Below are 22,642 nucleotides of genomic sequence, written 5' to 3'. Positions count from 1 at the left end.
GCAGGGCTAATATGAATGATGCCATGAACCATCTGATCAGTACACTCTTATCACACAATTGAGTAGCACAGACATTCGTAAGGGGGTTATTAAGGTGATGTTTGACTTCTGCCAGGAAAGCTGGCATGAGCTGTTAGAGGCCTTATTATGCTCGGCGGAGTGTGAATATCTGTGTAGTGAGTTGGCTCTTCAGCTGTGTGTCTGTCACTGCATTCCAGCAACCTATCCAGGTGTTTGCAAGCCAGAATGGAGATGGCTGCTGCAGGACCACCTGTTCACAACCATTAGGATTACACACATGCTTTGGCAACACGAGCCACTGAAGTGTGGGCAACCCGTCACTTTAACGGGACTGAATTAATCTTGAACATTTAGACAATGTGCCTCCATTTTGGCTAGTTTCATTGACTGATAGTTAGCACTGCTGCAAGTAAAGCGTAATGCTGCCTTCAAATGCTGTCCGAAATATTGGAATTTTAAGGTAGATGACCCAGGAATGTGCATAGAGAAAACATAATATATCAGACTTAATCTAAAGCAACTCGGAACACTTTTTAATTAGTCCTCAACTTAAACATTGTTGAAAAATACCATATTTAGACCATATTTATTACAATGTTTTTCATTTACTAAGGTCTGTATTTGTTTTGCATTCTGTACATTTGTCCTCATTTCGTCTTCTTTTGTTCTTTGTTTTTTATTTTCTTCACATGCATTGTTAATTTTTTGTGTTGCTACTATTGATAGAATGTGATGAAAGCATGATGTTATTTGTGTTTTTTCCATCTTTGCAGATGAAACGCTGCCTAATATAGTCTGACATATTTCATGAGAGCCTGCAAACGATCATGTAACGTCAGACTAGGTTTAATGCCAGCATCGAGCCTGAAGCAGCATGGAGGACATCGTGCATCCTTTCTTGTTTGTGCATCTCAGCGTCCTGTTGTTTACGTGCAACCCGACCGCAACATGTAGAACTTCTGTAATACAAGAAGACACAGGAAATGAAATATCCTTTGTGTAAAATTCCATGGAGACTGTGGCAGTTGCAGAACAATAAAAAACAAAAGTTGCAATTGCATATACTGTGACCAAATGTGTGGGTGGTTTCAAGCCAAGATTCAGTCAAGGCATTTGCACTTATTTATGGTTTTACAGTGATTCATATTCTTCAGTCTGTCAGTTCTGACCAGTGATTATCCTGAAGACCACCGGAACTGACACAATGCTTTCTTTCTTTTCTTTCTTTCTTTTTTTTTTTTTTTTTTTTACACTTCTAGACTTTTGTGCCCCAGTGCAAATTCTTCATGTGTGCTGATACTAATGCACACACCTTTTTCTACCTGTACTGTCAGAAATATCTGTTTTTTTGTGTTCTTACCGTATTTTCAGTATAATATGCATGATTCTATAATATAATAACAACTAATTATTCCAAAATACCTTTTACACTTCAAAATTAAAATGTCAGCATAATACATAATGATTGCCTTAATTACTTCTTAAATCACTCCCTCCCTAACCATAATTTGTAAGTGCAGAGCGCTTGGCATTCTGTATCTGCTACAACTGTGATTTGCGACCACATAAAACCATTTCAATATGATGTGTAGGAAAGTAGCAGTTATTGTCTATCAACCTGCCCATAAACTGTACATATTCTGTCCGGAATTTGAAAACCAGATCAACTTTGCAAAAAGTCAGAAAACAGTCTGTGCTGAAAGCATTTGTGATGAGCTAAGGAATGTAAGCGTTACAAGTTCTGATTCAAGAGCTCCTGCTTCAGGACTTCTGGCTCAAATCATTTCCTTGTCATAGCACCACCATCTGGCCAATGTGTATACTTTTTGTTGCCAGTAAAGTCGGGCAGATTGGAAAGCTATACAAATGTGACTGATATCAAACTTAATGTGACTGATCCTCTACTTAAGTAAAAGTTCTAATACAACATAAAAAAAATAAAAATACTGCACTACATTACAAGTGACAACAGGCTCCAAGTGGCCAATGCTTTTTTAAAGGGGTTACAAGGCAAAACAAATGGGAACCTCTTAATCTTTAGCGAATTATTGTATTACAAGTTTGCCACATGCTTCTTTTGATGTAAAATCTTTATCTTAAAGGTGCAGCATGTATTTTTTGGCAAGAAATTTTAACCAGAAGAGGAATATCTTCATTGACTGATTTTTATGCCTGACCTTAACGGACGACACAATTTCATCCTGTTTTACTTTGTTTATATGTGGCGAACCCTGCCACCTTCTAGCTTCAAACAGTGTTATGGGACCTTATGTTCCTCTAAGAACAGCTTGTTCTTTCAGTTATGGAAAAAATAAATATTTCTGAATTTGTATTATTACATTGTTAATATTGTTAATATTAACATTGTGAGTTTGAATTTCGTCTCCAAAACTACACAGTGCCCCTTTAAAGTCACCAGAAACATGTAAAGTAAAGTAAAACAATTCACTAGCAGTAGAATAGTAAAGAAGTATAGAGTAACATACTGAAGTTAAGTGAAAGTAACGCAGAATTGTAGTAGTGCAGTAGTTGCATTGAGTTACATAGTTTTCACCACGAACAATAGCAGACAAGAAGAGACAAAAACTGTTTCTTTATTTTAATCCACCAGCTGAAAGAGCCACGTGCCTGTTGTGTATTGTTTCCACTTCATCCCACCACTGCGAAGAAAAGTGGTTCAACGTTAGACCTAGTAAGTCACAGGCACGGTTTCTGCTCGCAAAACTTCCAAAGTAGAAATTTACGAGCGGCACCTGAAGGCAGCAGCAGCAGCTCGGCCGCTGCCAGGAGGAGAATCTCTTTTTCTTCTTTTATCTGCGCGTGGTAAATGATGCTGCGCGCTGATTGGCTGCCGGCCGCTGACTTGTGCTCCATCCTGCTGGCGGACTCTCAGAGCCGGGCTGAGTGCTCAGTCAGCGCTCCTCCCGGTGATCCCCGACACCGCTACCTGCCGCTGCTCCTCACACAAACACACACACACACACACACATGCACACACACTCATATACACACACACTCACACACACTCATGAGTGCGCGCTGCGTCTGTGCGCACCACCGGCTGCTGCAACCTGCAGCTGACTTCACCTGAGCGAACAAACCGGGGGACCTGACAGCTACACAATGCGTGCACATTGCATTATGCGGTATCGCAGGTTATTACTACTTTTGCGCTCTTTCAGGAGGTAACGGGGGAGGTGGTGTAAGCGCGCGTGCCATCATCATGGATTGCCTTTTTCTTCTGATATGGACTTTACCCATCCCGCTGGTCGGCTGCACCTCACTCAAGCTCCTGTCCACTTTACTATCCTGGAATATTATCAAGGCATGTGCACTTTGTCAGTCATGTATACACCCTGAAATCAAACACACGCACCAGCTTAGTTTGGGACCAAAACAAACACACGTTTGTCTCTTTTCAGCGTGATCTATGCCAACAACCACCGCTGTGGTCATTGATTGTGGTGAAAAGTAAATGAAGTGATTGTCATCCCGAATTAAACTCAAGTGCAACACATGTTTCAGCAGAGGAGCTCCATTCATCACCTGCAGTGCTTCAACCTGTTGCTACCTGTCCATTTATGATTGTTTTTTTTGCAGACGCTGCATATTTACTGCTCGCACACCTCCCACAGTGTGTCGGCCAGCTATTCTTCCAGCAACAGCCACGGATTAAATCACGGTGAGTACTTGTCTTCTGACATGTATGGATTTCTTCCAGCGGGCATGAATCCATGTTTAGAAGAAAAATGTGAATGAAATGACATGGATGGCAGTGATGGGTACACTTATTGGACCGCTGGGTCCCATGAGATGGTCTTGAATGAAACAGTGAGGAATGTCAGTTTCATTGTCACATGGGGGTGGCATGTTTACAGCTTATGTGTTTAAAAATTAAATAAAAAACACGTTAGGAGCTTCTGTTTAGGTCTTTGTAATGTGCTGCTGGAGGCATGACCAGTGAGTGCAGTCAGATCACACACTGGGATTCCCTCTTGGCCGCTTTGACCCACAGAAACTGAGGGTTTCCTCCTGATACTCCCAGCTGTCCCACTTTTTAAGAGTGTTGGTGCCAAACATATGGAAAGTCAGATCCTTTAACAAGGCTGCAAGAGAGAGAAAACAATGAAAAAACTTTACCGTGGAGTCTCTAAATAGTGGGGCGACGTGACAACTGCATGAAATCAGAACATCGTGATATTTACAAACTCTGGTTCTGAAGCCCTGACCCATATCTGACATGCATGGAAGTATGATGTTGGCGCTATGGCTTCTGTTCGAAGCCATCTGTGATCCATATGAAGCACTGAGCTTCAAACTTTTCACTCCCAGCACGAGCGTGTCAGTTCAGTGACAGAGAGAGAATCCAGCTCACAGGCTGCTGATGTATCTGGTGCTTCTGGGTGCGTTTCTTTGTTTTTCTGACCAAACGTGACACCGTGTTGAGCTGTGTTGATCGCATCTATGTTGTAGTTTGGTATCAGATGTTGTCTTTAGCTATCCAACATATCTAAAGTAACTGACGTGCTGAAAGGTAGAGTTTTTTTTTAAAGGCTGTACATAGCTTTACATGTATAAAACCAGAGCGCGAAGCAAGCAGTGCTCTCGACTGACATGTATAAACGGGAGCTGAATGCATACGTTTACTCTTTCTTTGCCAAAATATACTCTGGAACATGTTGTAAATAGCTAACAGAAGCAGAAGGAGATAAAGCAGGATGTTAGGATGCGCGTAAGCCAAAGAACAGAGATAAATCACAAAGTACTCCTGGAGCAGAGGTAACTGAGTATTTGATGTCAACTTCCTCTCCGTCCCTCTTCTCCTCAGACTATGTGTTCGTGACCCCGGTGGAGGTGGACTCTGAGGGGGGCTACCTGACGCACGACGTGACCAGGCAAAGCCGCCGCAGCAGGAGGTCCCTCTCTTCTTCTCTGCACTACCGGATATCGGCCTTCGGGCGGGACATGCACCTGGACCTGCACCCGTCCTCTGTGGTCGGCCCGGGGTTCACCGTGCAGACGCTCAGCTCTGACGGCATCGCCACGGCGATGGGCGACGAAGGGTTCCACAACTGCCTGTATCAGGGATTTATCCGTAACCTGTCGGCCTCCTCTGCTGCCATATCAACGTGCTCTGGACTTGTAAGTGTTTGCTAGCAACTCCTTGGTTCGTGAGTCATTGCAGGCTTTTGTTATGTTGATGACATGGTTATCTCCTTAAGTAGATTATATGGTTTATACATGGTTGAGAAAATTTGCCTTCCCCTGGGTTGATTTAATGTTTCCAAACCAGTTCTCAAACATGCTAACAAGAATGGTTTTCATTTTCTGAAAAGTTTCGAGGACATGTTGGAAGTCCAAAGCTCTCATCCACACCCAACAGCTTTGGTACTCCACCCTTACCTCAAGCTCCGTGCCTTTGTGACCGAAAAAGCCCTCTGTCCTCCAATGACCCGAATGTTGTGATGCATCATTGTCTGCACGATTCAGACCTCGCTAACTTTATGGCTGAACTGTAGCATTACATCATTGCCCATGAGTGCAAGCATCGGTTTCTCGTCCTTTGTCAGGCGCTTTCTTTGAACATTAGGTGGAGTAGAAAAAAGAGGGTGAAAGAATAGAAGGAGGAGAACAAGAGAGGAGAGGAATGTTGCACTGCTGACAGTGCAACACACGGAGAAAGTGTTTATTGTAATGCCAGCACACATGACTAACACACCCAAGATATCGATCAGAGGCGACTGGGTCGACTTTAGTGTAATGGCTTTAAATTGGGGGAACAGATTGTGTTCACTTGTTGCAGGCAGGGCATCCACAGAGAAGCAAACACCCACACCGGCTTCACAAGTGTCATCGTGAGGAGGTGAGCTGGCCCACAGGTCCAGCTGTTCACACCAACACTAATTGAATGATTGCCTACAAGTGGAGGACTGGTTGCGTCGCCTTGTGGAAACACGTCTTTATCACATTTTCCATGTCACTGGCTTTGTTTTTGTGTCCAAGCTTCTGTCACTGCTGCTTCCAGTCTTCCTCGGTCACTACTCCCACATACACGAACATTAGAAAGAATAGCCGACATTAAATATATTTAATTGCATTCTTTCAAAAAGTGAGAAGAGACGCTCAATGCCAACTTTGGGGTTGTGTGTTTATCATGGAGCTGGAGTCAGGACGGATTTAGCCTAGCTTTAGCCCCATTAGCAACAAAACCAACGCACTCTGTGTACATACGTTATTCAGTGATTCAGGCACAGTCAAAACAGAAATCTAGTATTAGTATCTAGTAGTATGATTTAAATGTTGTCTTATTATATATGATAAGATCATTTCTTGAAACCCTCTGCTGTATAACAGACAAATAAATGTTTAGACTTTTCTCCTTAAGGTTTGCACAAAGTACGCTAACATAGTGCCGATGCAGGTCATGGGGCTAGCCTAGCTTGAAGGTTGGGTAGTGTATTTACAAAATAGTCCCGGCACCTCTAAAATTAACAGTTTAACACATTGTACCCTGTTTAGAAATGCAAAAGCAAGAATTTGTTTTTTCATGCGGTTACTCACTGTAGGCTAACTAGCTAACCATACTAGTCTAATGCTGAATACACGTACTGAAGAAAAGGATGAATTAAAATTCATATTTCTGTTCATTCGTGACCTTTAAAGTTTGTTGTTTTCTCAGTCTGGACAGAGGCAGGTAAGCTAGCTTTTTTCTACATGTCTTTGTGCTAACAAAGCTAAACTAGTTGTAGCGGCAGCTCCGTAAGCTAGGCTACTTCACGCCCAAACAAAAGAGTGAAAGTGATGTTCTCTGTCACATAATTCATACAATTCCGAATAGTTCCCAAACTTTTAATGCGTGTGACTTGACTTTATATCTACGCAAAAACAAATAACAGAATTGACGATATCAGTGATGCTGTGTTTGGGCTTTAGATGAGGACTTTGATTAATTTGTGTGAACTCTTCACAGCAAGGTACAGATATTTTCCCTTAAACCGCATGGAGTCTGTAATTACAAGATCATCTGCTTTCTTTTGTGGTTTATGAGGTACCTGGACCCTCTGGCCCACCAGCACACACGCATTCCTTGACACATCCCAAGCCAGCCCGGGCCAGATGGACACACTACACCTCCATAAAAGCCATACCTCCATTTATCATCCGACCTTCATAGCTCCTCCTGCGCTTACCCTGCTCTTTTGTCCTCTGCTTGCCCTGCCTCTACATCTCCTCTTATTTGCAGCAATTAAAGCCAGGGTGAAGTTTGAGCCGCCTGGCTGGCACTGCTAATCTTCGTATTGTCCCTTTCATTAGGCTAGCTCCCGCTCACAATGCAACACCACTGACCCGTTCTCTTAAAAGCGCTCCGAGAACACAATGTGATCGGGTCGTGATTGCATTTGAATGGGCCGGGATGAAGACTTTGATCTATTTTTTACTCCTGCAGAGCTTTTTTTTTTTTTTCATCTTCCACTCCCGAGTGCGACCTTAGAGCCATCGCTGCTTGGATGGTCACTCGGCCTGTTAAATGGACGATGGATAAGCAACATTGTTAGAAAACTAAAAGGTTAATGAATAAAGTGAGACAAAATGACAAGTGCACCAAAAGGGAGTCCTGATCTTCCCTCGTCTCGTCTCTTCCTCTTAGTGCATCAGTCTGTGTGTGCGCTGTTAGACTGCTGCGAGGCTTAGAACAACGAGAGCAGTTGACCCCTGCTTTCCATCTAGGCCTCTACCTAGAATATTTGGATTTAGTACAAGCGAGGAACGAGCCACTCAAGCCTGCTCGATGCAGTGGCGGACTCGAGAAAGGGATTATGGTGGGATTAAAAACAATGCTAAAGAAGAAGTCAGAAAACAGACAAGAAGACGGGGAAGTCCAGGAAGACACAAGACAGAGAAAAGCAAAGAGGTTGAAATAATGAATGAGAAGAGCGGGGCTGAGAGAGGGAGTGTTGTGCAAGAATGATGTGAATTCATTGTCTGGACGCTCCCAGGGAGGCTGGATAGTCTCTTTATAGAGAGTTGGAGAGATGGACTCTGTTTATGTCAAAGGGTTTACGAGAAGCAATGTTGTGAGAGCAAGAGAGGGGGAGGAAGAAAGAAAGAAAAGGAGCTTCCTCGTACTTCATGTCATTGTCTCCTTTCAGTGGAGCCGAAAAGAGCGAGAGAAGCGAAAAGAAAGTGTCTGAAACAGGGTTGTTGGACTTGACCTGCTTGTTAATAGGAGGTGTCAGCACCAGCTAGTGGGCCAAACAGAGGCAAGGTCTCCTTTAAACATTCACCCAGACCAAGCAGATGGAAGTGGGATTCAGCTGTTTAAATGAGGGCCGGGGCGCGATGGTATTAAGAGCAGGGCAGGATGGATGGATGGATCCAAAGAGGGATTTTCTACTGTAAATCCCCATTAATTGAATATGGTGTTATTTGTTGGTTTTAATTACACTCTCTATCCTCGTGAAGCACCCTGCTCATGTATCTGAGTGAAATGAAGCTGTCTCTTTCTCTTTTGCATGAGAGATGAAAGGACGTCATTTCAGATCTAATGCTCTTTGATTTGTAAGAGGAGTGAAGCGGGTGGGGGTCTTCTCTCTTTCTTCTTTTGAGGGTTTCTCATCTGAGGTCGCTTTGCTGGTTGACCCCAATCCTCTCGGCTCATGTGAATGGGGGGTGGGTTGGTGTTTGGAGGGGTGTCAACCTGAGCTCTCACAGGTTCTTAGTATGTCGTGCAAGTTCGGAGCTGCTCGCAACTCGTGTGAATGCAGAAAAGAGGAGTGATTTACTGCTCCACTCTGTCCTTCCAGCTCCTTCCCAGGGTAGGATTCTTCTCTGTGGGGTGACGAGGGCAGATCGCAGACCCGCGCTGCCAGAAAAATGGTCACTCTATTTGTATGCGCTCGGAATGTAACAAGAAATGTTGCACTTTTTGCAGCTTGTGAATGAATGAAGTACGAACAGGGTACTGTAAATAGACAAAAACAACATAGGATTTGCAGCGTTCTGAGGCAATTCTGAGAAAATAAATCGTGATTAATATGTCACTATTAATTCACCAATAGCTTGGACTAGAATATGTGAGAAAATAGAAGACAATCTTCATCACATCACAGTTTCCAAGAGATTAACATGACATCTTCAGATAGCAATTTGTATGTGACCAACAGTCCTAAACTCAAAGATGTTGAGTGTCCGATGATATAAAACAGACAAAAGAAGCGAATCCTCTGATGGGAGGAGTTGTACTTGATGAATCACTTCAACAATCAATTCTAAAAAAGCTCAAGTTTCATTTTTCTGTCAATCGACTAAAAGGTTGATCCACTAATCATTTCAGCCCAGGATATGCTGTTTAAGGATATCCTGCACAATGGCTTAAAATGCAATGTATTGCGGGAGCCCGTATCTTGCGAGGGAACACACAATGGTTGAGCCAATCAGAATCATATGTGGAACGAAGGGCAGGTCATGTCCAGGAAGAGAGGTGACTGTTTGTATGCAGACAAAAATGGTAATTTGCTCCTCACCCAATGCAAAACCTAATGCTCCTCAATAGGTTAACGTAGCTGCTTTAGCATCAGTTATATCAAAACTAGAAACTGTATTTCATTAAAAAGATGGCTATAAAGGCTCCCCACACCCACATCTCAGAGCAGTAGATGATGTAGTGTTGGAGTGATATACACTGCATTGATGGTCATGTGTTCTACAGGACTGGGTTTGCTTTAAGAAATACACTTGTCGCATCATTGATGAAGTGTCCCAGTATGACTGCTTTAAATAACGTCGTGGGGTCATGACTCTGCAGTCTTCATTGCTGAGACATTTATGTGTTGGATGGTCCACCACGCCAGGCTGTCTGTGTCAGGCTGTGGCCGAGCTGACCATGACCTTTACTGTCACCTTTCCCAAGCCCCTGCAGGCCAGGTCAGAGACAGGTTAGGCTTTATGGAAACTGAGCTCTCAGGTTCATATTGACCTAGATGTGCAATTCAAGTCATCAGTTGTCCTCTTCCTCTTAGTCCTTAGGTTGATAGACCAAGGGTAGGGTAGTGAACTGTACGAAATGACAGTGATTGGCATATATTGTCTATTCTTGCTTGAAGTAGCTGGACAACTTAAGGGTTTACCGCAGGCTCACCTAAAATAAGTGCCATCACTAATGTCAGAAGAATCTGTCACAATTTGATGAAAGCCTCTGAGTCCATGTTTGTAATGACATAGCTGACTGTTTACCGTCACGTAGAGACTGCATTCATCATGAGATGCATAAAGATCGGCCTGATACAGTCTAATTTGACTCGGCAGGCCACTTTGATTGAACACATATTTTAACGGCTACAACAAACATAAAGACTGAGAGAGACAAAGTGCTTCAGCAGATTTCACCGACTTCATGGACAATTTGTGAAATTCATTGCACACCAGTAATCAGTAAATTCTCAAATACTTTGCGTCAAAGTGTCTCATTTCACCAAGTTTCTATAATAAAGCATGTTATTGAGCATCCAATAATGCCAACTCTTAGTAAACATTAGAAAGACCCACACACTCTTGTATGCGGTCACGTTTTTCCCACCATAATCTGGTTTTTCGGATAAACTCTTGAGACTTCTTGATGTGTTTTGGGAGTTAGCTTAATGACCCCGTAACCCCCAGGTGTCACCGTTTATAGCTCAAATGTGTGTTTGTGCACCCATGTGTGAGAGAAAAAACACAAGAGAATGTGTCAACACACACCCACGCTCTTTTCTCTCCTTCAACTCCCTTCATCTTAGATCAAACCTGCCTGATGGCCGTCGTTGACACGGTGCCGCGTGTTGTGGCAACCATCAGTGACTGCTGTAAGAGGGGAGCTCAACCTACGACCTCTGTCTGTCTGTCTCCACCAGACATGGGGCTCCCTGTGGTGTGAAGAAAGCATTTGCTCTTTTCCCGAGCCCTGCCATTGATGCTGGCTGCACTGCAGCCTTTGGGGTTCTTTGTGGTCGCACAACACATCACAGTGTGAATATATGAGAGGTTGAGCTCCATTACTTGTTGGGAAAATGTGACGTCCTCTCTTGCAAAACTGTTGCTGGCATTAAAGCCTCTTACGTTCTTTGGTTGTTTAGTAAAATTGAATATGTGTTTCAGGAACAATTGATGATTTAAAAGGAAATTCTACCCCAAAACTGCTGCATTATACTGGATTATGAAATGGCATTCAAATATTGTCCATACACGACATCTGGAACATAAAAATATTTGGCCAAAAGACAAATACTTAAACACTCCGTTTGAATATTCAACACACGTAGCTGTTGTAATCCCATTGGACTCTTCATGGAGTTGAAACAATGTATGATTACTCATCTGTAGGGTGGGAACGGAGACGACACATGATGTGTGTGTGTTTGTCAGTGTGCTCCAAATCCCTCAGGCTTTAGCCGAGTTAAAATGACACTTGAATGACCGATTTCCAGCCAGCACTTGGGCCATTTGTACCTGTCTGTTTTCTGTAAAGGCCAACAAATTGGAACGTCTCCCTGCTACAATATGCCTTTCTGGCTTGGCCATAATTCAGCGACTGGGCTGGGCCACAGAGGAGCTCAGAGCTTGGCGCTACAAGAGGAGAGTGGCCCGGAGCCGTTCCCTGGTGGTCTGGATGCTGACAGTGATGTAGTGCCCACTGTTAGATGCCAGCAGGAGAGGGGGGTCAGGCTCTCAGCATGGGTGTGGGATGTTGTGTGTGTGAAAGCCCGAGAAAAAACAAAAAAGCCTGTGTGTATGTGAGTGTGTATGTGTGTGTGCTTGCACGTCCTTTCTCGTCTGTACAAGGTCTTTCTCACACAAGACTAATGGCTGGTGTTGAAGTCTTGAAGTGGATGCTGCAACTCCTACAAACAGAGCCCATTCATCAAATGTGACCTACTATTGTCACCACTGAACAGCATTTAATGGTGCCGTAGTAAAATGGTCCAGGCGTACAGTAAACCTGGTAGTGCCAGTTTTATTATATCAATGTATTTTCCTGTCTTTTTATGTCGTCATGGATGGTTTGGATAAAAGTTAAGCTCAAAGTCTGTCTTAAATAAAACACAGTGCTGTTTAATGTTTGGGCCCAGACACAACAAATGAACTTTTGGCGACAAAGGCCGACTGCTGCATCACCTCATGTCACCTGTGTCTTGGCCAAAAGGTTTCAATTGACCACACCGCAAAGACTAGAGCCAACTAGCTTATACATTCTTTACCTGCATGGGAGGAAATAACTTTCTGGTGGTAGTCTGTATTTGTCCTTCAAAAAGCCGCAAACCACAAGACATAAGAGACAAAGAATATACAAACCATTGTTATAATAGTGTTTGCCGACCATTTCCACACCATTATTACTAATAAAGCCACTTAAAATTGAGCAAATGTTTTATAAAATGTTGTAAATAGCACTGGTGTTGTTAGCCTCAGGTCTTTTGGGTGATAGGGAAAACTGGAAAATGGGAAACTGCACTAAATGGATGAAATCATTGTTACCACAGTGACAGGGTTAAGGAGCTTTCCCTTTCATTTTCAGTTTCTCTTCTTGCGCACTGATTTGCTTAACTGTCAATCAAAGTGATTACTCTCACTGGCGGGGTCCGCCACTGATTCAACATATTCAGTCGGCAGACAAGCTGCCAACAAGGGCTGACTAGTGCCAACAGTTAGGACATGCTGCCAAAACTAGGGCCCCAGATGCTTAATGACATCCTGACCATTGACCTGGTGTGTTCAGGCCCTTAAAGAGCTATCCTCAACTGGTTTTCAGCAGTCTTGCCTGTTAAAGTGTTTCAGACTGTTGGGTGAGGAAAGGTTCACTAATGAAGAAGAGGATGCGTTTGTGTTGTCACTGGAGGTTTTGGTGGCTCATGTCGATAATGAGTTCTTAACTTGGATGTGTTGAGCAGGAGGTTGTTATAGCAACCGGTGGCCACATGGCAAACCTACTCTTCTGGACACGTATTGGTTATGCCATCAGTTATGTTTATTGTCCACCCCTGTAGGTGCGGTGAGATGTCAGTCATCATAAAGCATTAGAAGTCAATCATTGTACAAGAGAACAATAAACAGGCAGAACAGTAAATACTCCCTGGTGTGTGATGAGTACCAACAGTAAGAATTTTATTGGAAAAACATAAATTCGATGTGAAAGAAAGAGATAATCTATGAAATCTATGATAATCTGTTGCATCTGTTCAAAATGTGCTCCAGATTTTCTTGTCTTTCTTTTCTTTTATGAAATCACATTGCCTCCATCAGAGTAAAAAACTATGAGGAGTGGTGCAGTAAGCAGAAACAATGAAAAGCTGACAACGCAGGAACAGGAATGTGGAGAAAACAGTTAACAGGCATTATTGTCTGATTTTTAGTCATCCAGCAGAAGGATTAGCGAGCTAGCTACAAGAATTAATTAGCAGAAGATCTCCTCTGTCTGACCTTCTGAAAAGGGGGTTTCACCTCTATCATTTTTTTGAAGAACGTAACCAGCATGAAGAGAAATTCTGGTATTTTTCAACCTTGCACTCTCTTATATTTGTGGCCATTCTGAATATGGGTCGTACTAACTTTGCCTAACCTTAGTTGTAGAAATTTGAGAAAGATGGATGCTGGCAATTCAAAGATTGTTGAGGAAAGCAGCATCCTAAAGATTTTCAAGGAGGCGTAAAAAATATTTTCTCCTGAGGAATGTTTTAATTCCTGACATGTTTTGGGAAAATGGGAAGTAAAGTGAAAGTATCAGTGACTCTCATCATCTCAGAATCAAAAACCTTTAAGTTAATGTAAATTTCCCTTTCGCATCATTTGCTTCACAGCAGCACTGTGTTTCTAAGTCAGTAAAAGTGTTAGGGCGGCACTGTAACCAGGTTAGAGTGCAATTAACAGCACTTAGAAGGAGGACATTTCCATTTGTATGGGCCGGTGAGGGAGTTGTCCTCCTGTTCCCTGCTGTGTGCCTACATGGGATAACGAGTGGGACTGTGCCCAATGGCTCCAAATGACAAAAGACTCATCCAACACCATCGCTCTTTCCGCGTGCCCACCTCTGCTGTGTTCCCCAGACATGCTCAGAAGGTGTCAGAAGGTTGTTCAAAGACAATTAGTGAGCCCAAACAAGGACCGTAAGACCCCTGGCTATTGACACCTTGTGATCCTAATCAGTCGTGCATGAGGAGGGACATCTATCACTAATGGAGTGGTTGCAAATGACCCGGCCCTAGTCCGCCAATCCCTATTTCTGTGGATGCTACAGTGCGCTGTGAAACACAGTCATTTAAAGTTAAAAGAAGGAACATTCAGCCAATTTTCTGCCCTTTCATTGGCCGCTTGGCTCTGCTGTGCCATCTTCTTCTGATCCAAAATCCCAAATTACCATCTCTCCTCTACCCATTTCTTAACCCATTTTAAATACACATAATTCACTTGAGCAAACTGTAATTACTCAGATTGTGATTCCACTGAATATGTTTGGATGCCTGAGGGGCCTCTCTGCTCCTGTATGATTTTCCCCCTCACCACACACCGTGTTCACGTGACTCTCTGCTGAGCTGGAGTGCAGATGTGCTTTAGAGCTCGGTAATCACCAGCTTGGGGCTTCTCGCTGCTCGGCACTAGTCTTTAACAGCATGTAAGCACTTACTCATTTGCCTTATAATATCATGGTAGGAAACCTTAAAAGGGGATAGAGTTTATACAGAGACGAGCAGAAGATGCCGCCTCTCCTGACACAAGGCCTTACGCTGCCAAAGACACAGAGCTCTTTGTTTGTAGTGGCTCCTCTGAGAAAAGGAAAAGACCTGAGAGAGTTTTATCCACCATGTAGGAAATAATGGCACTGATTCGAGGTGATTTGGGTCAACCTGTAATCTGACTGCATGAATCTGTGTGTGAGAGTCCGGGAAACGCGTGAGTCCGCAAGTTATCGTGGGAGTAAAGTAAAGCGGTGTTTAGCAGAGAGTGTTCACCCCTTTAATCTAGCCAAGTGTTAATGTACAGAGATAACTAGAGGTCTGCTGTATCAACGCTCCAGCTGCAGCCACTGCCTTTCTCTGGTGCCTGTGAACTCTGTGAAACTCTATACAGCTGATCCGTCCTTTTCATCGTACATCATTAAACGGACAGGCCAGCACACGAGCATTGTGTTTTCAGGAAATAAGACTGGCAAAAACATGTTTATTCAGAAAGTTCGAAACCGGAAATAATGTCGTACATCTATAATCTGCAAGATGCCATTTTTAAACATGAATGCAGAGAAGTGATTAGTACATGTAAATTGCTACAAATTGTTACGACGCATCCTTGGTGCACGTACTGTATGTGATCCAAGATTATTCCTATGTGTCCAGCTTCAGTTATAGTCTCTACAGAAACACTTTTTACATTCTTTCACACACTTTGTTGTTGGAGCGAGGGTCAAAAGGGCCGCCTTGTCTTATTACTGAACAGGAGACTTCTGTGTTTTTGTCTTCTGTTACTATGCAGTTGTTTTACGTTCTTTACCTCAGTATGGCAGGGAGTGAAGATTGCAGCAAGTGAAAGCTATGCAGTGGAGATCACTTTTCTCCATGTGAATTTTTAAAAAGCAGCAGATTACATCGCCTTTCTTGGACTGCCTCATGTTGTCTTCTCGCCAATCACAGAGGGAGAAATCAAGCAGCCAATGATATGTATATGGGGCTTTCCCATTGGCCGAGTCACCTTTGGTGAACAGAACCACACTTTGGTGAATCGAACCACACCACACCCCAGATGGACCCTCTAAGGGGTTTGACCAAAGGGGGCCCACCTCGCGGTGCCGTCTCGCAACCATGGCTAACCCGGGCTGACCTTCCATCCCCCCTCAAATAATCATGTGTTGCTGTTGCAAGACTCATATCTGCGTAGTACACTGCTTTTTTAAAAGTCTCTTTGTGTTCAGCTCCCAGTACTTTTATAACTTCTAACTGAATCTCATTTGTCTTCTGCCTCCTCCTTGTTTGAATTTCTGATATCTGCTTCACTTTACTGTTTCATCAAGATCGCTTTCAGCTTTTTCCAGAGCCGTGTTACGGCTGGTGAGAACATTTCCTGGTGTTGCTGCAAAAGCTTTTATACAACGAAATAGCAACTGCCTTTTATTGTGAAGAATTTATAGGACATAAAATGTGTTTATTAGCAAATTAGCGGTTAGTGTGGAAAAGCCCCGTCTGTAATCCTGAGATGAATCGTTACATGTTTGAGCAGGCGACATCAGCTACAGCAGAGCCTATGGTGTTGCTATACCAGCTCTAGGTGCACAATGTGTTCATCTTTCCATCACACTTGATGCATTGATTTAGTTTGTCCTACACTTTGTCGGGTCTGAGAGGCGGGTGACTGTTAGTATGTTTTATTAGCTGTTTTGATTTTGATAGTCACTAAAACACACGATTCATGCTGACAAAGAAAATGTAATCTGTACACACACACTCACACACACACACACACACACACACACACACACACACACACACAGAACTCCATTATTACTGCAGATGGAATACATTTCCTGTCATTATCATCACTGACGCTTCCATCTGCTAACAGCTGGAAAAGACGGAGGAGAGCTGGCAGATGTGTTGAGACAGCAAAAGAGAGAGTGTGTATCTGTGTGTGTGTGTGTGTGTGTGTGTGAGAGAGAGATAAATGTAATGGATGGGATTTGTAGAAGTACTTGTAAGTAACTTTTATACTGTTATTGTTGGAATGCAGCGGTTGCCAGGCAGGTGGGGTGTTGGTCACTAATTACACTACCTTTGTATGATGGCATTAGATGACGTGTTGAGCGAAAAGACGAGCGCAGAACAACATAATCTCATAATAAAGTACAAGCTTATTTTCATGTCATCTTAATGAGGTCAGTGTAATGTTCTGAAGGTGTTAGCTGGGCAGAGACAAAAATGATGAAATGATTACGCTGATAACTTCTGACGGAAGGAGCTGTCAGCGACATAAAAATAAAAGTGTGAGTGCGTCATCTTACAAAGAGGAATACTTAATGAGGTGTATGTTTTTACATGTCAGGTCTGGTGTAAATGCCAGACAGAAAGACAGATGAAAAGATGGGCAAATGAGAGGTGACAGCAGTGTGCGCTGATGGGAGACACCTCCTTTGACCTCCTTGAGCTCTGTTTTGAATTCCAATCTATTTTGGGGAGCTGCAGTCATTTTTTGCCAAGAAACGCCTTTCTCGCTTTTAATTCAAGTCTATGATTCGACATATTTTATTCATGGCCCGGAGGGGAAATTTTCTTTCCGCCCTGCGCTCGCAGGTTGAGCCTCTCAGTGCGATTGCCGTGGGGGCAGGTAGCTGTGAAGCATCTTGCTCAGGGTTGTTTTGGCAGGTATTGATGTGCTGAGGTTCAAACCATTGGCACTGCGGAACAAAACTCCCGACCACGGGACCATGTGGACCCTTACATGTAGTCAAAATAATGAAGTTTGACAGCTGACTTCCTGTAAGACTTCCCATTGCACCGCGGAAGATTGATGGAAGGACAGGATGATTTATGGATGGATGAAAGATGTGCTGGACGGTTCGAGAGATGGATGGATGGATAGATGGGTGGATGGATGGATGGATGGATGGATGGATGGATGAATGGAAGGATGGTTGGAGAGTTGGATGGGGATGATGATGGCAGCCTGCCATGTATCCAGGCACTGTTTTGACAACAAGAGCCCCGCCATGGCTTCCCTTTTGTCCTGCCTCTGTTTATTTTGCCACCTGCTAGTCTGGGGGAATGGGGTCAGTTCAACAGGAGCAGGGTCCTGTCACACACACACACACACACACACACACACACACACACACACACACACACACACACACACACACTTGTCAGTAGGTTGTTGGGGAAGTAGACGGAACACACACACATACACAAAAAGGCCAGAGGTCAGTGGGTCAATGGGTGTATGTGTGTGTGTGTATGTCTTTGATAAGTTCAGTGAGTCCATGCTCTTATGGACGAGTTTGTGTGTGAGCGTGTGTGTTATTGATTGCGCAGCTATTTTGTGTGCATTTGGTGGGTCGTGCAGTGAATTAGGTAGAACTCCGTGGTCAGACGGAATGTTTAAGGTTCAGCAGCTCAGTGTCTCAGTTCAGAGGGCAGCTGAGGCCACTCGGCTAAAAACAGAGACCCAAAACACCGAGGTAGTCTGCCGCTGCGACAGTGTGATAGTAAGCTGGACTTGTTGTTTTTCTGTAGAAGCGAAGTCAAATTGTTGACGTGAATACGATACGATGTGAGATTAGTGAGTGCCGGGGACTATATGAAGTAGCGAATGAGGTAAAAGGCTTTTTAAATTTTGATTTAGATTTGCGATAAACATTTCCAGGAGCAAAAGATTTGGAATCCTCATAAACAAACCGTCTTGAATTCCCATTCAATTGTATTAATCGATTCCAAAAATGTTTCTGAACTGAATGACATATTGGAAAAAAAACAATTACACAATAAGCTTTATTTTGAGAAAGAGGACTAGAAGCAAAGCCAGGAACAAATGTTGTAACTGATATGAATATGTCAACTCCAAGTACTGCACTGTGGTCTGCTTTGAGTAAACTCTGTTATGAAGCAAAGCCCTAACCTGGAGTAGACTCATTCTAGTTGGACACATGATTTAGATTTAGCTAAAATCAATTAAAAACAAATCTTGGCTCTCCATAAAATTTGAATTTCACACTATTGTGTCGTCCAAATAAATAAGACATCTCCTCCCCGAAACAGCTGTAAGGTGTTGAACTGTGCACATCTGCCTAATGTTAAGATAGAGTTGGCTGGTGAGTGTGTGGGGCTGATCTGGGTGAGTTTGGAGGTTAATGTCTGGTTAGAGTAGGAAGGATTGTTGGCTTCACTCAACAGCTGATCCAGCTACACTGTAGCTCTGTCACAGTCAGGTAGTGGAGACTGGAAGTGTTGTGAGGTGCTTGATAGGTATGTACAGCAGGATGTTATGTCATTATGGCAACGGTCTGTCTGTGTATGGACCAGACAGGTTGTCATTGAAAGCAGCAACTCAAGAACCATTTGATACAGTTCATGCCTTTCTGCACACTTACTCTCCTATTCCAGTGTAAACTCTACAGTAAAGTTACCTACGCCTCCAACTGTAGTGCTATTTAATCCTTAAGTTAGTTACTTCACCTGTCACAGTTAGTTTTTATCATACTGTTAACAGCAGTTACAGTTCATTTTTAGATTTTATTGTTTTTTTTTTTACTGTTTTTGATAATTATCTCACTAGCGAGGTTAACCAGTCAGCTAGCCTAGCTGGTTAACTAACATAAAAAACATAGCAAGTTTATGAGCAATGATTTTGGTGTACGTCAATTGCTTCAGTTGCTTTTGATAGCGCTTCCGAGCACCGGATGTAAAAAAGAGCAACAGCAACCTATCTTTATCTGGAAAAACTTCTGTGGGCTTTTGTGAGCAATCTGTTTTGACTCATTGTCTCTGCCTTTCATGATTGTTTCTTCCAGTCAGGTTTGATCCGTGTGTCTCAGGAGGAGTATCTGATTGCCCCGCTACCCCAACATCTGGCTGAACAACACAACTACAGCGCCCCCGATGGCCACCACCCACATGTCGTCTACAAACGCTCAGCGGAACACGTTATCCACAGAAGATCCAGCAGCCCATCTAGCACCAGTTCTTCCGGACCTGACAACCCATACCTTCAACATCACCATCATCAGCAGCATCATCAACACCATGACTACCAGCATGGAAAGCTGCAGAGGCAACACTTCTGCGGACACCGCAAGCAATGTATGTAAGGGAACCTTTTATTCCTTATACTTCACAATCTCATAATTGTTTTTATGTTGAGGAAGAGAAGTGACGGGCTGATGGGCCCTAACACAGTGATGTGTAACATAAAACACTGTTGCAGTGTTATCACCACTTTATATCATAAAAGTGTAAAATTCAATAGAAAGATTATTGTCTGTAGTAAATGTTTTTGAGTGCACTGCGTCCATTGTAAAAGGGCCACACCAGACTGAGGATATCCAGCCCACAGGCGAGTTTACACTTTTATCTTTCCTTCTAGTGGTGAGAGGTAGGAAGCAGCGTGGGGAGTGAGTTTCCTGTCCTTTCAACACCAGAGCTTGTTCTCTTATCACCTGGCACGAGCCAGGAAAAAGAAAGTTCATTCATTTGACCCTCACTGCCAAGTCTCTCTCCCTCTTCTTTGTCTCTCGCCCTCATACTCTCTCTGTCTCTCCTCCCTTCCGTCCTTCCCTTTTTGCCCTCCTAGACACTCCCAAGCCTCCCGCTGAGGACCGTTTCATGATGCCTGACGAGTTTGCAATACCTGAGGCAGAAGGGCCAGGAAGGGCAAAGAGATCGCCCATTAACTCCAACAGGGTGGGGAGCCTGAACGTGGAGACCCTGGTGGTGGCAGACAGGAAGATGCTGGAGAAACACGGCAGGGACAACGTCACCACCTACGTCCTCACCGTCATGAATATGGTGAGGGTGGGGCAGGGGAGTAGAAGGAAAGGAGGAGGTGGCATGTAACATATGAGATTATGATGGCTCGATGAAACATGGAAAATATGTTGTATTACTCCATTTCTCCCAACACTCATAACCAGACCACTATAACCAGCAAGGCGAGAGTCATGTGACTAAGGGGGATAGCCGAACTAGCTGTAATGCTAGTGAGCTAATCTGCTAGCATGTTCTTGAGGATGAATTGAGGAGTCTCGCAGCCTGATTAAAGAAGACACTCTGTTGTCTGGTGGTAACGGCAGCGGATACTTCTGTATATGTTGGCAGATGACAGCAGGTTGATCAGACTGTGGGTGTGAGTGCACAGTTCTGAGAGTTTTGCAAACTCTCCAAGGACAGTGTCATTCACTTCCTCACTCTTAACCACTGTTTACAGTACAAGCAAACAAGCTAGCAAGGCTAAGACAAAGTAGCCCACGGATGCCTTCAGTAATCTCCATCAGACGCATGACCCTCACCATGCAGGTTAAAGAAATTGTTGTAAGGGTATGAAGATGTTGACCTTCTGCCTTTTTATTTTTGTGAGTTGAAGACTTGTGCACGATCAAGGAAGTGGACCTTCTTCTGCTTTTCTACTTGTAAGCTAATCCAGATAAGGGTTGTGCTTGTGGGATTTTAGTAGTTACACTGTTATCTCCTCTTTTGCAGGTTTCCAGTCTTTTCAAAGATGGCACCATTGGGACAGACATCAACATTGTGGTGGTTAGCTTGTTGCTACTGGAACAGGACCCGGTGAGTGGACTTGGACAACAATTCAGCAAAAATATGTCATTTTGCATGGAGCACACCAACATATCTTTATTTCTTCCTTTTCCGTTTCTAGCTGGGCTTGACCATCAATCACCATGCCGACCAGTCCCTCAACAGTTTCTGTCAGTGGCAGTCAGGTCTGGTGGGGAAAGGTGGTAAACGGCATGACCATGCTATTCTCCTCACTGGACTGGACATCTGTTCCTGGAAGAACGAGCCCTGTGACACCCTGGGTAAGACTGTGTACAGCTAACAAACTCAAAAGCCAAACCACCGACTTTTTAGCCAAATGGAAGCAGCAGTTGACAGTATGTTGTACAACCACACTGTTCTGTGAGATGTTGGAGCTGTCTTAAGTGATGACAACTTCGAGCTCTCTGCATGACATAAACGTTGTCATTTTGGGCATGTAGTCAGGGAGAGGTGATACTGTGGGTGTAGTCATTACAACAGGAGTGAAGGGAGTTTGACAGGTGCAAGCAGAAGAAATATTAAGTGAAGAATGGCAATCATTTGTTGCTGTGACCAACAGCTACATTGTGTTGGAGGTCCTCTGCCAGAAGTGCAAGAATGCCTTTGGTTAACTGTCACGTTGAGGGAAAAGAGCTCATTAAAAACGAATCCTGCCATGGTTGTCTGTCAAATCTGTGTGAAAAATGTGTGAAGGGAGCAGTGTTGCAAGAATGGATGAGCTTAAGTTCAGTTTACGCATGAATCCGGGGCTTCTAAGAGCTAAAGGCAGCTGGAACAACATCGATGTAGTGAGGTAATCCTGCTAATATCTTAATCATATTGCTTTCACACCACTAATTGCCTGCAATCTCAGCGCAGCACATTATCTCATTAACAGCAGGAGTTAAAAAAGGTGAAACTCACAAGTTAAAGGATTTATTAGCTGTATGCTGCTTCTGCGTCCGTAACAGAAATAGGCATTGACTAAGACGGCATTGACGGGTCGAGACACATGTCAAGATCTATTGGATTTTAGACTAACAACACTAACACAGTTACATGTGACCCAAATTTTGCCAGTGTTGTTAAAGTTTAACATCTGGCTCTTAAAGTCAAAGGCTCATTCATCAACCGCATGTTGATGTTTCTACCGTACATGTTCTTATATTTTTGGGTCCACTGGGAGAAAGTGCTGCCAGAAAATAAGAAAAAACTTTGACCACTACTGAATATTTTCATCAGCTTGTCAGTTACTGTAAACCCCAACTCTGCAATCGCTTATCTTTTCCTAACGCTGTCAGGTCCACCATCAGCAGTAGCCCTCTAACATGATTGACTGTAAATGCCTGGGAGCAAACTTTTAAGTT

General features: G+C 43.5%; 1 protein-coding gene across 1 annotated transcript in view; it reads left to right on the top strand.

Annotated features, from left to right (window-relative positions):
* Positions 1–3,036: 3,036 nt before the first annotated feature.
* adamts18 (ADAM metallopeptidase with thrombospondin type 1 motif, 18) overlaps positions 3,037–22,642 on the top strand; it is a 60,441-nt gene continuing 40,835 nt past the window's right edge. The window contains exons 1-7 of the mRNA XM_084378128.1: positions 3,037–3,346; positions 3,622–3,703; positions 4,850–5,163; positions 19,538–19,826; positions 20,317–20,531; positions 21,222–21,305; positions 21,397–21,556. Of these exons, the coding sequence (XP_084234254.1) occupies positions 3,245–3,346; positions 3,622–3,703; positions 4,850–5,163; positions 19,538–19,826; positions 20,317–20,531; positions 21,222–21,305; positions 21,397–21,556 (1,246 nt within the window). The 5' untranslated portion in view covers positions 3,037–3,244. The remainder of the gene's footprint in view (positions 3,347–3,621; positions 3,704–4,849; positions 5,164–19,537; positions 19,827–20,316; positions 20,532–21,221; positions 21,306–21,396; positions 21,557–22,642) is intronic.

Source organism: Pagrus pagrus, assembly GCF_965226575.1.
Source record: "Pagrus pagrus genome assembly, chromosome: 1".
Classification (NCBI taxonomy): domain Eukaryota; kingdom Metazoa; phylum Chordata; class Actinopteri; order Spariformes; family Sparidae; genus Pagrus; species Pagrus pagrus.
This window is presented reverse-complemented; position numbering and strand designations above follow the sequence as displayed.